This window comes from Sinohyriopsis cumingii, chromosome 10 (assembly GCF_028554795.1).
Source record: "Sinohyriopsis cumingii isolate HCF-2022 chromosome 10, ASM2855479v2, whole genome shotgun sequence".
NCBI classification, from domain to species: domain Eukaryota; kingdom Metazoa; phylum Mollusca; class Bivalvia; order Unionida; family Unionidae; genus Sinohyriopsis; species Sinohyriopsis cumingii.
Genome location: NC_142970.1, coordinates 3,400,322 through 3,417,263, shown reverse-complemented (window position 1 = coordinate 3,417,263; position 16,942 = coordinate 3,400,322). Strand labels below are relative to the sequence as shown.

The following is a 16,942-nucleotide window of genomic DNA, read 5'->3' as shown; positions in this document are numbered from 1 at the left end:
TGTGACCTTGAACCCAATATCATGATCACTGAACTTGTCTCAATGTCAAGGTATATGCATGTACTAAGTCTGCTTTAAAAAAAAAAGCAAACATCTTAACGTCATATCATTCAAACACAACAAGAGGCCCAAATACATCACATATTGCTCACATTTCTTAACAGCTTCACAGGCTTGTGTAGTAGTGTAAGATGGTATGCTATTTAAACTCTCTCCCTAACTTTAAACCATGTTGATCACCCTTAAATTGATAGTGTTCTTTCTTACCCTAAGTGCAAGGCATTCAAAATGTTTGGTGACTGTAGGAGAGGTAGAAAGTGAGTTATTGTGCAGAAACCATTTTTCTTCCTCCAGTCACCAAGCCCTTGACCTTTTGATCTTTAAAACTGAAGGGTTCTTCTTAACCCATGTGCAAGCTATCACCAAATGTCTAGTAACTCTGGATGGTGGAGAAAGCTATCACCAAATGTCTAGTAACTCTGGATGGTGGAGAAAGCTATCACCAAATGTCTAGTAACTCTGGATGGTGGAGAAAGCTATCACCAAATGTCTAGTAACTCTGGATGGTGGAGAACTAAAGTTATTGTACAGAAACCATTTCAGTCATGGTGACCTTAGGACCTAAAATCAATACCTAACCTAAAGAACCATTTGATTTTGGAAAACTTGAGTTATTGTGAGGGAGAAAATTGGTACCAAGCAGGCTACAAACATGATCAAAACAATAAGGCACTGCTTCATGATGTTCAGAAGAAGCAACTGTTACTGTTCAATTTGTGGAAGTCTCATTGGCAACACTATTATTTAGGGTTAGCTGCATAGAGTAGAAAGATTTCGGTGGAAAAATTGGATAAACAGTACAAATCTTAACAAGTAATGACAAGATTTTCAAGATGGCCACAATGGCCAACCGACTGGAGGTCTGATCAGCACCACTTTTATACTGGACCAGCTACAAATCATAAATGACCGTTTGTTCAGAATAAATACTATAACAAAGGTTTCAAGATGGCTACCATCATAGCCATACTGAACATCTGATCAGTTGATTCTTATTTAGGACTAGCTAAATATCATATGAAGTCTTTTGGTCTTTTCACTATAACTATCAATTCAGGAGAAGTTTCCATGACAATCATGACGACATTGGAAGTCTAATTATCACCATTTTCATTTAAGACCAACTGCATATCATAAGTAGACATCACCATCCATTCAGACATAGCAATGATAACAAGACTTTCCAGATGGCCACTATTTTCATTCAAAATCTGATACAAAACAAAGTATTTAAGTAAAAAGTACACCAATATAAAAAGCTCAACAAAACTGTAAAATGGATGCAAACTAAAACAGTACAAGCTTGATTCACTATGCATACTAAGAAAACTAAAAATGGCTCTATCATGAGATTGTCTACCTTAACATCTGCCCCACGCTTCTGTCCTTCCTCTGCCAGCTATAACAATTGGGTTGAAAAGTACACATATTTATAAAACATTTGTGAATTAATACCCATAATTCTCTGAAAATAAGACCAATGTGTCTGCCTAATAACAGTTTCATAAAAGGGAGGATTTTATTTAATGAGACTGTTGAAAAGAAGTTTTGACCTAAAGACAAACAGACATTACTCTCTCAGATAACTAGTCATGTCCTGTGTCATTAGATTCAACCAATCTTATCCCATTTATTTCTTTATTCACATTTTGAGAAAATATACATCAATAACTATGAATTTAAAAAGTAATACTTTCAATCTATTCAGTTTTAAGAATTTGTATTGTCTCAGGAAAATTCCAGGAGTTCTAGGAAATATTTAAGGACTATTTCAACAAATTCAAAGACTTCTGAAGCACAAAACTAGCTTCTTCAAAATTTAAGCAGTTTTCAATGCAACCACTCAATTTCAAGCATTTTCAAAGTTATTCAAACCATGACATTTGAATGTAAAAAAAATTTCTACACTGACAGTCAAACACAAAATGGGCCAAACGTGGAAGGGGTCATAATTTTTAGTGGAAATGCTTTAAATTAGGAGCTGAATGGGTTTATTTTCAATAATGGTCTTATAATCATTAAAATAAACATACTGAAAACTAAAGTACTCAGAGTCACAAAACACTAAACATGAACAAATTCTATTGTATTTATAACATAAATAAAAGTAGACTGTCACCATATTAATGTTTATTGCAAAGAGTAGACTGTAACCATATTCATATTTTTGCAAAGTTAGTCTCCATGCAAGCATAAAATTCTAAGTTAATACGTCAATTAGGCATTTTATTTAAAAATATGGACATTTTATGATTTTCAATAATTACAGGGTCATAAAAATCACATTTGTCCCCCACCAATAAGCTATTTTCATTTTTCATTTCAATGTAGACAGATGACCAATAAAAGTTAAAGCCATGTCTGTAATATGCTAGTCAAAACTATAGTTTTCTAACCAAAGGTTGAGCCTTCATGTTGTGCCCTTGATCAAAGAATTCTGCTGAAAAGCACATATTCCAGACCAGTCAATGAAATTTGTATAAAGTATGTGTTCTTGACCACTGTATGAAATGGATACAAAGTATGTGTTCTTGACCACTGTATGAAATGGATACAAAGTATATGTTCTTGACCACTGTATGAAATGGATACAAAGCATGTGTTCTTGACCACTGTATGAAATGGATACAAAGTATGTGTTCTTGACCACTGTATGAAATGGATACAAAGCATGTGTTCTTGACCACTGTATGAAATGGATACAAAGCATGTGTTCTTGACCACTGTATGAAATGGATACAAAGCATGTGTTCTTGACCACTGTATGAAATGGATACAAAGCATGTGTTCTTGACCAATCGACAAAATGGGTAAGCAAGCAGGTCAAACAATAAATTGTCTTATCTTCATAATGACTCATTACAAGTTTAAACAAAATCTGTTATGATGTTTAGGTTATAGAAAGCAACAAATATTTATTTTTTTAAAAATTTAAAAAATAAGATCTAATTTTAATGTGACCTTTACTGCAGAAACACAGGTAAAACCTGTTTATGAATGAATGATTTGCCTTAGTGTCATAAAGATTCATTACAAATACAAAGGAGAGATTTTGGCAATAATTAGCGATTGTAAAATGCTGAATATAAACTGGAATGCATATTTTCTATGAATGTGACCTCGAGGCCAAGGTAAATGTGATATGCAAGCACATCAAGGAATCGTTTTTTGTTAAGTTTCATAATGATTCACACCAAGTATGACGAGATTCTATGGGAGATTGGTGGAAAATATATTTAAAAAACTTTAACAAAAAATCATTAACAAACTGTTGACAATAAGGACACTGACAGACTGCTGTTTTTTTACTTCATGCTAACATGAGCTTGATCAAACTACAACTATCTGAAAATAATTACCAGATCATCACAATAATTAAAACTCAAAATCTGACTTGTATGAAAAGACTCCATACAACTTACCGACAACACAATGTATGAGTCTCCTTTGTAGAAACTGCCATACTGACTGGTGGGAACGGAGACCACTTTCATATCCTGAAAATAAAATAAAAAGATATAAAGTATGTTTATCTTTTTGAAGTGCACAAAGCATGGCATGCCTTAATTCTGACACAAATGTCATCACCAGAGTTATTAATGTACATTAAATTTCCCTATCCTGTCCTTAAACATTGGAATATTATATTAGTCTCCTATTCCCTCTATGCAATAATTTCAAATAATGCCCACATATAATGGAAATATTCTATTAAACACTGAAGATATTCTATATTACTCAATTTCCTTATGTTTATAACCTAATTTTCCAATTAAGCAGGATTTCTCAATCCTGACCTTATACCTTGGGAATATTTTATAATTCTCACGTTCCCTCAAGCATATGATGTTTTTTTTCCAGTGTGGAACAACCATGCAAGATTTTTCTATACAGCCCACATACGTTGTGACTATTCTATTAATCACACATTCTCTTATTTGTTCAAGTATGAGTACATTCCCTCATACATACAAGAACATTCCCTCATGCATACAAGTACATTTACTTTTGCATGTGAGTACATTCTCTTGTGCATATGAGTACACTCAATCATGTATGTGAGTAGATTCCCTCGTACACAAGTACAATCTCTCATTTATGAGTATGTTCCCTCATGCATATGAGTAGATTTTCATTAAGGGCCAACATGCCACCATAAGAACTCTCCTGATATGAAACCCCAATGAGTTTCTATTTAAAAGTAGTAAAAACAAGATTTTTAAGATTGCCATTTACTGGACACCATTCTAGTTTAGGACCAAATAGATATAAGAAGCCTTTTAGTGAAAACCCCACATTGATATAACCACCATTTAGAATACCGTATATACTCGTGTATAAGCCGACCCCCAATCTGAACAGGTATAAACACTAAAAACTGCATCACCTGCATATAAATCGACCTACAACTCCGAGACATCTCGATAGGCACAAGTAAGTTCTAAATGCATTTATTTAGGCAAGGTTATATTCACACAAAAATTACATGTATACTTATCTCGAGTTTTGTGTGCATGATTATTAAAAAGAAATGGTGTGTGTGTGTGTGTGTGATCTGGATTTTTAACGTAGCTTTAACAATTTTTCAGTCATATCGCTACGATGTCTGCAGTGTGACAGTTTATAGTGATGTCTAGGGGCTTCATGCCGCAGACATGTAACATGATGTCCCACTCAGTCACATTATCCTGACACCAGGCCAACCAGTCCTAACACTAACCTCTTCATGCTGAGTGCGAAGCGAGGCAGCTGTAAGTACCATTTTTGTAAGTCTTTGGTATGACTTGGCCGGGGATCGAACCAAGGACCTACCGCATCCGAGGTGAACGCTCTAACCACTAGGCCAATGGAGCAGTTAAAAATAATGGTATATACTTGTTTGAAAAGTAATTTATTTAATTTTCTGTTTTCTTATTATTTCTGCCTAATTTAGATTTGTGTTAATTTGATCGAAGGATGACAAGAATTTAGCATTTGCGAGTTGCTGTAACACTACCTCTCCTTTTGACTTGATTATTGTTTGTTTATGCATTATTGCATTGGACATTCTATATCAGTCCACCTGTAATTACGTTTTTACATTGCTTGAAATTGTAAATACGTAACTCATTAAAATGTAATCCCAGTATGACAACACAACAAACAAACAATACGGTTCGATGCCAGTACATTAAAAGCTGAGTTGTAGTTTGCTTTGATGCAAGCAGCCTTACACCACACCTGTCAACTTTCACGCCGGGAGGGAAAAAAAAACTCCCGATTTTTGGGGTCACTCCACACCTACCTCCCGATTTCATATCTTCCGATTTTTGCAGAAAACTCCTGATTATTACATTATGTCTTTGATTTTCAGTTCTTCTAAACAAGAAAAATCCTACATGTTATGTTGTATCACCTCTGAATTATTGCTGTGACGAAATAATTTACTATAAAGAATTTGCTTCTTCACTAAATAGAACGTTAAGTTTAAACAGTATTCACATAAATTTATGATTTTTTTTACCTCTACAATAATACAAAAATAACAAAATAAATCAGAACAAAAATGTAAATAAACCACAACAATAAAATCGTCCACAATTAATTTCAATCCCAAGAATGATCATTATGAATGTTGTAACTCTATCTGCTATAGTACCATTCCCATGAAAGAAACTTACTTGAGTGAACACCTGTCATTTTTATACCATATATACATGTGATAATTACCATCGTTAAATTAAAAGAAGGAATGAAAAAAAACATACCTGGCTGAAAATGTGTCCTCCAAAACCTAATTCAGAATACATGTCTTATAATAATACTAGATGCTTTACGAGTTGACAATAAGGGACTATGGTCAGATATACAAAGAGGGGAAAATAGTTGTCACATGTATGGTACCATGAGGCTGGCTATTTTGGTACCTTTAGTTCAACAAAATTGGGAATCTTTTATTTACCAATCAATTGCTGGTGCTTGGGTAACACACAACAGTGTAGAAAGTGGTTTCTTTGAATTACGGCGAAGGGCCAATCGTTTTCACAAAATAGTTGCATGGATAAGGATTACCTTTAAATTAGTTGCACTGGCTTTCTTGCTTGTTTATTTAAGACTATCTTTAGCTATTGTGCAGTTTGACAACAGCTGACCAGAATATGATAACAGGGCACGTCACAGGGAGAAAAGGTGAGACTTTTTGTGACTTTCATCACAGGGAGAAACGGCAAGTCTTTTTGCAAATTTCATGCATATTGTGCCAGGAAGATCGATCAATATTTAGTGAAAACAAGGCTTTAAAAATGTCATGAAAAACCTCCCAATTTTTTTCTCCCAATCTTTATATTTTTATTCAGTCTGCCTAATTGGCTTTTAAAAGTTCATAGGTATGCCTTATAACCCATTTTACAAAACTATAGTAATCATACTAATATTAAGGAATAAAAGGCAATTACACATCAATGTACTTGTATAGTTACCGGTCAAAATTTCCTCTCATCACAAGCCAGTTTCAGGGTTTTAATGATTAACTGACCTGTACTAATATCGTAAAATGAAAGAAATTTGCCGACTATCAACACAGGAGACACAGAAACAGCAAGCTTTCCACTAGGCTTTATTATTACTACCCTTCATGAACATGTAAATTATGATGGTTATGTGGCTTGTACAATTAAACGTATGTACATTTTTAAAAATATTACCTCAATTTGAAGGATCGCTTATATTACTGAAAATGAGTAACCCATGAGTGCGTGATTCAACGTAAAAGAAACAGATGTATTAAGGACTAGCTGAAATGTTATCTGGAAGTATGCAATTCAGTTGAAACAATGAATAAAGCAAAATCTGCATCTAATATGTTTGGGAATAAGTTAGGATTTAAGTGACACTATGCATGCTTTGCACTGTGTAAGTACTGTACATTATGCAAAATAATAACAAAATCAATCGTAGTACTGTAGAACAGTTTAATAATTGTCGGGTCACCGAAAGTTAGTCTTTTTTACATGCTTATGTCTTAGGACACGGAAAAAATATTGTTTCATGTCCCATAATTTATAGCCATTGCAGTAGTCAATAAAAAGACCTAAAAACAGTCAAGTTTAGACACTGGCCCGCGGATAAGCCGAATCCCCCCTTCTTCCAGGTCTTTAATTTTTCATAAATTATTTAGCTTATACGTGAGTATTTACGGTAAGTAATTATAAAATTATTGTAAAGATGGCTAATGTGGCAGCCATACTGAATATCAGATTGGCATCATTTTCACTCAGGATCTACTAGACATCAAAGGAAGTCTTGCAGTAAAACCCCAAGCTGATATGTCTATCCACTCAGTCGAAGTAAAACTATGATTTTCAAGATGGCTGCCATGGTGACCATATTGGAGGTCAAAGTCATGGTTTTCGTTTAGCACCAACTAGACATCAGAAAATGTCTTTCAGTGAAACACCAAGTTAACAAGTCCAATTATTCAGAAGGTGAACAGACAGCAAGAATTTCCAAAATGTCTGCCATATTGGTCATATTAGGTATTAGATCAGGGAGGATTCTATTATTTTTAATTACTGGTAACTCATGTATATTATCTCATTTTCCAGGATGGAACAAACAAGCAGGATTTTTCTATGCTGCCCACATAATTGGGAATATTCTTTTATACCCAATTCCCTCATGTGCATGACCTCACTTTTCAGCGTGAAATACCAATATCAGGATTTGTCTGTCCATATCACTTGTCTATTATCCTATCTCACATAGAACCACAGCTTTTAGCTCACCAAGCCATAGAGTATTTTGATCTAAACAAAGCCATAAAAGTATTTTGATCCAAACAAAGCCATAAAAGTATTCTGATCCAAACAAAGCCATAACATACTTTGATCCAAACAAAGCCATAACATACTTTGATCCAAACAAAGCCATAACATACTTTGATCCACACAACAGTACTCTTTTGTTTGTTTTTACAAGTTATTTTGTCCATGATATTTCTGTGTTTTAACCATGTCTCAAACTTGGCAACAAACATCTGGATGTAAACTTGATCTTAACAGGTCCAAGTGGGTCTGAGTTCGCTCACCTTGCTAACATCAGCTTAACTGCCAAATGCAAGAGAATGGAACTAGCAAGATGCTTTCTGGTGAAATTTCTTCCACTGATGTTGATTGCAAATGTTATGAAAATAATTATTTCAAGGATTCTCTAGCTTTTGTATATTCATCGATATTGAAAGGTAGATCGGCATCACTTGCCTAGTGTTGAAAAATCCCTTATGGAAATCAGATTCATTTGTCCAATGATGAAAAATCCCTTATGGGAAAGCTGCATCATTTGTTCAATATTAAAAAGTCCCTTATGGCAAATAAGCAACATTTGTCCAATATTAAAAAGTCCTTTATGGTAAATTAAGATCATTTGTCCAATACTGAAAAGTCCCTAATGGCAAATCAACATCATTTGTCCAGTGCTATAAAGTCCCATATGGCAAATTGCATCAATAGTCCAATGCTGAAAAATCCCTTATGGCAAATGGCATCATTTGTCCAATATTTAAAAGGGCCTTAAAGACAGAAGAGTTATAAACTGGGTCAAGATTAAACTTTTTAATGTCTTTTTTTTGTCTTTTCAGTTCTTTACTTGTGCCAATGTCCTTGGCAACATAGGAAAATCCTACTGTATCAGGGTGGCACATTAAAAAAGAAACATGATGTACAATGCCTACAAAACTCCATATATGGACAATTCATGGAAGGCAATGTCCAGAATACTATGACTGCAGCTGACTGACTAGTGAAAAACATTCTTCCTAATAGCAGTTGTTGTATGGGATTTATGTCAGTGTATGACAGGCTGGCTGTACATGCAGGCCAGGATAACTGGTGGAGGAAAAACCAGGAAAACCTTGTTAAGCACAACTGACCCACAGGAAACTACTAGCAAACTATCCCACATAACCACAGTTGCCAAGTCCAAGACTCAAAACCACACAGCCAGAAATTAGAGGGCAGTGATTGGTAAAGGCAAGCACTTGGCCACCCTAGAATAACCAGCCTTCCTGAACAGCAGAATTACTGAGCTTAAATGTAACAATGTACCTAATAGTTACAATTACTGTGTGCAAAGAGGTACATGTATGACTGGCTGGTATAAGGGAGACTGCCTGAATATTAGAATTACAGAGATTAGATGTAGCAATGTACCCACTTGCTGTAAGTACCATGTCCACATTAGACATAACAATGTACCCACTTGCTGTAAGTACCATGTCCACATTAGACATAACAATGTACCCACTTGCTGTAAGTACCATGTCCACATTAGACATAACAATGTACCCACTTGCTGTAAGTACCATGTCCACATTAGACATAACAATGTACCCATTTGCTATAAGTACCATGTCCACATTAGACATAACAATGTACCCACTTGCTATAAGTACCATGTCCACATTAGACATGACAATGTACCCACTACTTACAAGTATTGTGTCCATGTTAGATATAACAATGTATCCACTAGTTACATGAACCATGTTTATGTTAGATGTAACAATGTGCCCACTACTTGTAAGTACTGTGTCCATGTTAGATGTAAGAATGTATCTATTAGTTGTAAGTACTGTTTCCATGTTAGATGTAACAATGTATATATTAGTTGTAAGTACTGTGTCCATGTTAGATGTAACCATGTATCTACCAGTTGTAGTACTGTGTCCATGTTAGAAGTAATAATGTATCTACCAGTTGTAGTACTGTGTCCATGTTAGAAGTAATAATGTATCTACTAGTTGTAGTACTGTGTCCATGTTAGAAGTAATAATGTATCTACTAGTTGTAGTACTGTGTCCATGTTAGAAGTAATAATGTATCTACTAGTTGTAGTACTGTGTCCATGTTAGAAGTAATAATGTATCTACTAGTTGTAGTACTGTGTCCATGTTAAATGTAATAATCTATCCGTGTTAGATGCAACATTGTATCTACTTAAAAAATATATCGTTTGCCTTAGATCATACGCTACAAATGTGGAAGAATATCTAATAAATATATCACTTGCCTTAGATCATACACTACAACCTTGGAAGATTATCTATCACCTGCCTTAGATCATACACTATGACCCTGGAAGAATATCTAATAAACCTATCAAGTACCTTAGATCATACACTATTAACTATGGAAGAATATTTGAATAGTCTATCATTTGCCTGAGATTAATCACAATGACTTGGGAAATATATCTAATAAATTTATCATTTGGCTTTCATGTTTTGGGCACAGGAAAAAAAATATTGTATTACACACTATGGGCCACTTATTAACATCTTTTAACTGTATACCTTAGAAATAAATTTATTCATTACTCACTTATTTCGACTGCAAGAACAAACTTAAAGACCTAATAATGTTCCCTACCTTAAATATTTTCAGCATGCTTTTTTTTTAAATTTCATGGTGTTTGTTTTTTGTAATCATATCATTATATATCTTTTTTTAAATGTTATAGGTGTTGTCTAATGTTGTAAAGCACTTAGAGTTTCTAAAGATTAGGCACTATACAAAGTCCTCATTATTATTATTCAACAAGTCCAGTTTACTGGACTGAATATCTTAGTCTTGCATGTCCTCATTAGCATTCTGAGAGATTTCTACACAACAGGTATGACATGTAATTTATCTACAACATTCTGACTGAAACATTTACCATCAAAGTATATGTAAACAAATACATTTATGACACAGTGTGTCTGCCAACTCCAACCACTGGCAACTTCAACAATGTATGATGTACTGCGTCTGCAAACAACATTTACTGACAACATCAAATAAATGTTTGATATAACATGTCTGCAAAGCTGCAACTTCAATAGATAAATTAATGTAATGTTACTACAAACTGCATTCACTGACAACACAACAAATAAATTTATGTAATGTTACTGCAAACTGCATTCACTGACAACACAACAAATAAATTAATGTAATGTTACTGCAAACTGCATTCACTGACAACACAACAAATTTATGATGTAACAAATGTGCAAACTACATTCAAAGCCAAGATGAACAAATCCAAACATCGGTGTATTTTTCTCATGTCCACAGAAGTTATTTTATTTTATTCGAATCTGAGTTTAGATTTATTTTGTATCTAGACCTGCATAAAAAGATAGCTTAATCTCAGTTGTGTGATGTCTCTTTTTAGGTCACATGTATTGACACACATACACACACCCTTGGTACTCATAACATACTTTTTGAGTCAACCAAAAAATCTTAGCACTGTCTGAGAATACAGCAGGTTTGTACTCTACACAAATAGTTATACACAACATAATGAAGTTTCTCTCCTTAAATGCACTGTATGTATAAAGTGTTGTATGTATAATGCAAAGAAAATACTTCAAATTATAATGCATGGCTTTTAGTTATTTTTTAAAGAAAGCAAAAATAGCCATAAGCCTTTATGTCAAGCAAATGACTACAGCAATTATGCAAATGACTACAGCAATTATGCAAAAAAAAGCTTAAAACAAAACCTAAATACAAATTTTCTGTGACTAACCATGATTCTAAGATCGAAGGGGCAAATATGCATGGTTGCAAAATGACTTATCTCAAGTATGAACAAATCAAAAGCCTTAAGAAATATAAGCGAATTATCTGATTGTGACCTTGACTTCAAAGAAAAGTGGGCAGCTGGCATGACACAGAATGAATTGCCTTAGCTTCAAATTGATTCATCCCTGGAAGTGAAAACAAAATCCAACATGGGATTTGGAAAATGAATACAATGAAAGTGCAAAGAAAATCCAACCAGGACTGTGTAATAAAAAAAATATGAGAAAAATAAACTTGAACTATAATCTTATGCAATTTTACTGTGAATGTGACCTTGAACCCATGGTCAAATGGAACAGAAACCATGTCACATAATGAGATGTCTTAGCTTCATAATGTGTTGTGCCAATATTTTTATTTTTTGTTTTTTGTATATTTTAAACGGCACTTTAAACGCTTGAGAGGCTATAACATGCCAAAGAAATGGGAGCAAAGTGTTTTTTCCCCCACAGTGAGGCAGCCAACCCAGCCTGTCCTGGTCATATATTAAAACCAGGCCCCTTGGAATACAAGCCAGACATTCTACCAAAATGAGTAATCATTATCAGAACCTATCAAACAGCTAAGAAAATTATGCCAATTAAAAGCTATAACCAAAACCTAAACTGTTAACAACAATGGCTAAATAATTAGTTATGTCTCACGTTCCTGTTATCATTACCTCAACAAAAGTACATGTAGTCTTTATTTTGCATGTTTCAATTATCACAAGCCAAAGACCATAAACTTCTTTGTAATCACTGAGTGTTGAAATCATCTCTGATATTATGGATCAGTATACCTCTCCCTCAATAACTTATGCATAAATGGGTCCAAAACCATAGACTGCACTATATATAAGCAAAGGCTTGAGTTACCAAGAGACCTCCCAAAAATGAAGGGGATGCCACTCCCACTAGACACTGAAAAAAAATGGGGATGAGCAGGGTGTTGTTTAATGACTAATTTTCTAATTTTGTAATTGTGTTGGGAATAATTGTTAATAAAGACCTTTTTCAAATGAAGTTGTTCACTTCTCTGTGTAATTACTTTATTTTATAGATACCCATCCTAATGAAGTTGTTCACTTCTCTGTGTAAATTACTTTATTTTATAGATACCCATCCTAATGAAGTTGTTCACTTCTCTGAGTAAATTACCTTATGTTCAAGATACCCATCCTAATGAAGTTGTTCGCTTCTCTGAGTAAATTACCTTATGTTCAAGATACCCATCCTAATGAAGTTGTTCATTTCTCTTGTGTAAATGACCTTTATTTTGAAGATACCCAAACAATGAAAGACCATAATGTTAATCAACATTATTCCATGAGATTTCCATAACCATCACATCTACAAGAAAACACTGTACTACATGATTTCGTTTTATCAAAAACTAGGTACATCTATTTTGTGAAATAGTATTCAATGTTGAAATTCAAATTTTTTGTAAAAAAACAATACTGATGCTGTGAATTAATTGCAAGTAATAGTGAAACTTCTCACCCATAAGGAAATCTGTGTGTGTGAAAATACAGGATTTTTAAGCTCACTATGAAAACTGGAACTTGCTTCTCCATAATGAACCATATCTGTGAAATAAAGCTCTTTATTCACCAAGTACTCTTTTCACTTGGTTAACTTGCTTTGATTACATCCGTGAATGAGTGGGTTAATTTAACCTGTAATAATAATATATATAAGTGACAGAAAATCATTCAACCTGTCTATGACAATGGATGAGATATCATGGCCAGTAAATCATTCAACCTGTCTATGACAATGGATGAGATATCATGGCCAGTAAATCATTCAACCTGTCTATGACAATGGATGAGATATTATGGCCAGTAAATCATTCAACCTGTCTATGACAATGGATGAGATATCATGGCCAGTAAATCATTCAACCTGTCTATGACAATGGATGAGATATCATGGCCAGTAAATCATTCAACCTGTCTATGACAATGGATGAGATATCATGGCCAGTAAATCATTCAACCTGTCTATGACAATGGATGAGATATCATGGCCAGTAAATCATTCAACCTGTCTATGACAATGGATGAGATATCATGGCCAGTAAATCATTCAACCTGTCTATGACAATGGATGAGATATCATGGCCAGTAAATCATTCAACCTGTCTATGACAATGGAAGAGATATCATGGCCAGTAAATCATTCAACCTGTCTATGACAATGTGATATCATGGACAGAAATCATTCCACTTGTCCCATAATGGCAAAAGATATGGATAAAAAGCATTCAACATGCCAAGGCAATGTCAAGATATATCCATGTGCTAAGTTTTGTTAAATCTATAAATTAAGGTCTTCATCAGATATACCCACCAAACACTAGACTTCATCAGAGACTATTTTCATACTTGTTTTTGTCATCATGCTTACATGTCAGTACAGCACAAAAAAAACAAGTTAAGAAATTTGACACAAAAATGAAAGTTACTGTGCTGACATTCAGCTAATCACTATTGATTTACATGTGTAAAAGTCACTGTGTTCAAAACCTGAATGAAACAAAAATGTAAGAAGTTATGCTTGACTTGACTCCACAGTCAATTAGGTCAGGCATTCCCAAAAGTGCCATTACACAGGTATGTTGGTGGTAAGATCTGCTGCATTATTTCCATTCAGATCCAACTAAGTACTTCAAGAAGTGTTTTAGTGGAAACCTGATGTCACTGCCATATTTGTTTTGAACAGTAATTATTCAAACAAAACATCTTCATGTACCAGATATAAGAATATATTCTATATGGGGATTCAGTAGAAAGGTGCAAGCCAGTTGAAAATGCTCTCCCCTAATACAGAGTAAATTTTACAATCAATAACTGTCTACCAATCTAAAGTAGATAAATCATATATAAATATAAAAGTATACTTGAACATTTCTAGTTCATGTAATTATTTCAAAGATCATTTAATGGTAAAAAAGATGGAAAATGAAAACGTGTGGATGTGAACTGTGTGTTAACTTAAAAACATTTTAAAACATTTATGAAGGTTTGTATTGCCTTAAATAATTGGTATTAATTTCATTGGAATACATCAGATTTCTGGATAATAATGACTTCATTATAAGTTGGGTCAGTGATGTGAGGAGAGCATGATTTCTCTGTTATTTCATTTTTACACTGTAACAAAAAGTGTTCAACCATTTCTACTTGTCCAAGGTGCAGTATCTATTGTTAGAAACAGGATTTAAAAATATGTCATTATTTAAGCAACTGCATTTGGTTTTCAGTCGCATATGTTCCTGGGTACAAATGAATTTTTCATGGATCACCTATCACCTTACTGAAGGAAATAAAAACTAATTTTAGAAAATGTGCATTTTTAAAATCAAAAACTATTTCTATTTTGAGACTTCTCCAATAACCATCTGAATTAGACGTATGACCATGCACCAAAACACTGGATGTGCAACTAAAAACAAGTTTAACATATGAAATTGATTTAAACTTGCACATAACTCATTTTAACTTGCAGTGTAATCATTGAAATTTATACAAATTTGCATGTAACTCATTTTAATTTACAGTGTAATTATTGAAATTTATACAAATTTGCATGTAACTCATTTTAATTTACAGTTGTTTTTGTTGTTGTGGGGTTTAACGCCATTTTTCAGCACACGATAGGCTATGCATGGCGGCCAGTATTAATGGTGGAGGAAGAACCCGGGAAAACCCCAGGAAGAACGACCGACCCACGAGAAGCTACTGGCAAGCTTTCTCACATACCCACATTAGCCGAATCCTAGACTCGAACCTACGCAGACAGAGGTGAGATGGCAGTGATCCATAATGGAGAGCGCTTTAGACCACTCGGCCACTCGGGGCCCCTAACTTACAGTGTAATCATTGAAATTTATACAAATTTGCATGTAACTCATTTTAATTTACAGTGTAATCATTGAAATTCTCACAAATTTGCATGTAATTCATGTTAATTTACAATTTAAATTACCTCTCTAGCCAGAATAAGGGCTAATTTGGCAAAAGAAGTGAAACAAAGGTGTTCAATGGTCAAAACAGTCAGTTTTTGCATATCTGCATGTGATATGATTAAAGTGCTGATGTAATACTATTGTACGTTAATAAAAAAGTAACTTTTTTCTTTTCTGCTTCATATGTTTAAATGATTAAGTTATTAAATGCAATTTAATAATTTTTATTAGTTAAAAACCTACATATAACCAGTAAATCACAATATGGGCGACACAAATTCAATTTGTTTTCACTTCTTTTTCAAGGCATTATGTTTGAATTTTGGCAGGAATTCCATAGAAAACAATCTAATTTCTTGTATTTATGATGATCAAATTAGCACCAAAACACTTCCTCTTTAAAGAGAAAAGTTTCAAAAAGTTCAAGTTTGACTTCTTGTTTACTACACTGTAATGAAACAAATGAGGGTGAGAGAACGTCTTAAAACCTATGCACGGCAAATGATCTTCACTTTCTGGGCCTGTTTTAGGTGCAACGACAGAAATCTAAGGCAAGTATTTCATCTGCACATTACTGAAAGATGGATCTGAAAGTAATGATATTTTCTAATCTGAAACAAAGATAAAATTTGGCAATTTTATATTTTTTAACTTATCTTCAATTTTAAAGCCTTTTAATGATTTTTTTACACTCTAACTTGTAGTATTACTGTTTATATTTCTGTGGAAGGATTTATCTTCCTAATTTATTTTACAAGATCTGACCATTGTATTTTTGGAACTTTTCATTGGTACTATATTGCCAGGATTGTGATGATGTGAAATGAAACCCAACACACACACATGTACACACACACACTTGACTGACATCATCATTCATCAAACTTAGGTAATACTTGGTGTGCCTATTCAAACCTGAAAGCTATGGGAGACAAACAGAGGTCATTTATTTCAATAGACTTATTGACCAATATTGACATTATTATAAAATACAAACCTCAACCCTCCAAATAAAGAAACCAGCTTTGTTCCTCTGCACGTTACGGAAAGCTGGATCTGGAAGTAGTGACATTTTCTAATCTGAAACAAAGACAAAATATTTTAAAGAACAAAGTCATCTTTTATCATATTCAGTTTTGTAATTTCTAGATTATTGCAGTTCCATCAGTTTACAGAAAATATTTGCTTTACAATTTAACTTTGATACTGTTCAACTGACATACAAAAATATGAAGACAAAAATGTTTTCAATGAGTTATTACTGGTATATGTAACTCAAGCTCATCCATGATCTTGATATAATCCTATCTACCAAGTTT

General features: G+C 33.7%; 1 protein-coding gene across 7 annotated transcripts in view; it reads right to left on the bottom strand.

The window, feature by feature from the left end:
- LOC149789501 (advillin-like) overlaps positions 1-16,942 on the bottom strand; it is a 169,852-nt gene that overhangs the window by 102,193 nt on the left and 50,717 nt on the right. For 6 of the 7 annotated variants that reach the window (XM_089971531.1, XM_089971534.1, XM_089971536.1 and 3 more), the window contains exons 2-4: positions 16,621-16,703; positions 3,483-3,557; positions 1,421-1,459 (exon numbers count right to left, since the gene is read on the bottom strand). In XM_089971531.1, coding sequence (XP_089827657.1) covers positions 1,421-1,459; positions 3,483-3,557; positions 16,621-16,695 — 189 coding nt within the window. In that variant the 5' untranslated portion in view covers positions 16,696-16,703. The remainder of the gene's footprint in view (positions 1-1,420; positions 1,460-3,482; positions 3,558-16,620; positions 16,704-16,942) is intronic. The other variant, XM_089971537.1, reaches the window with a different exon arrangement.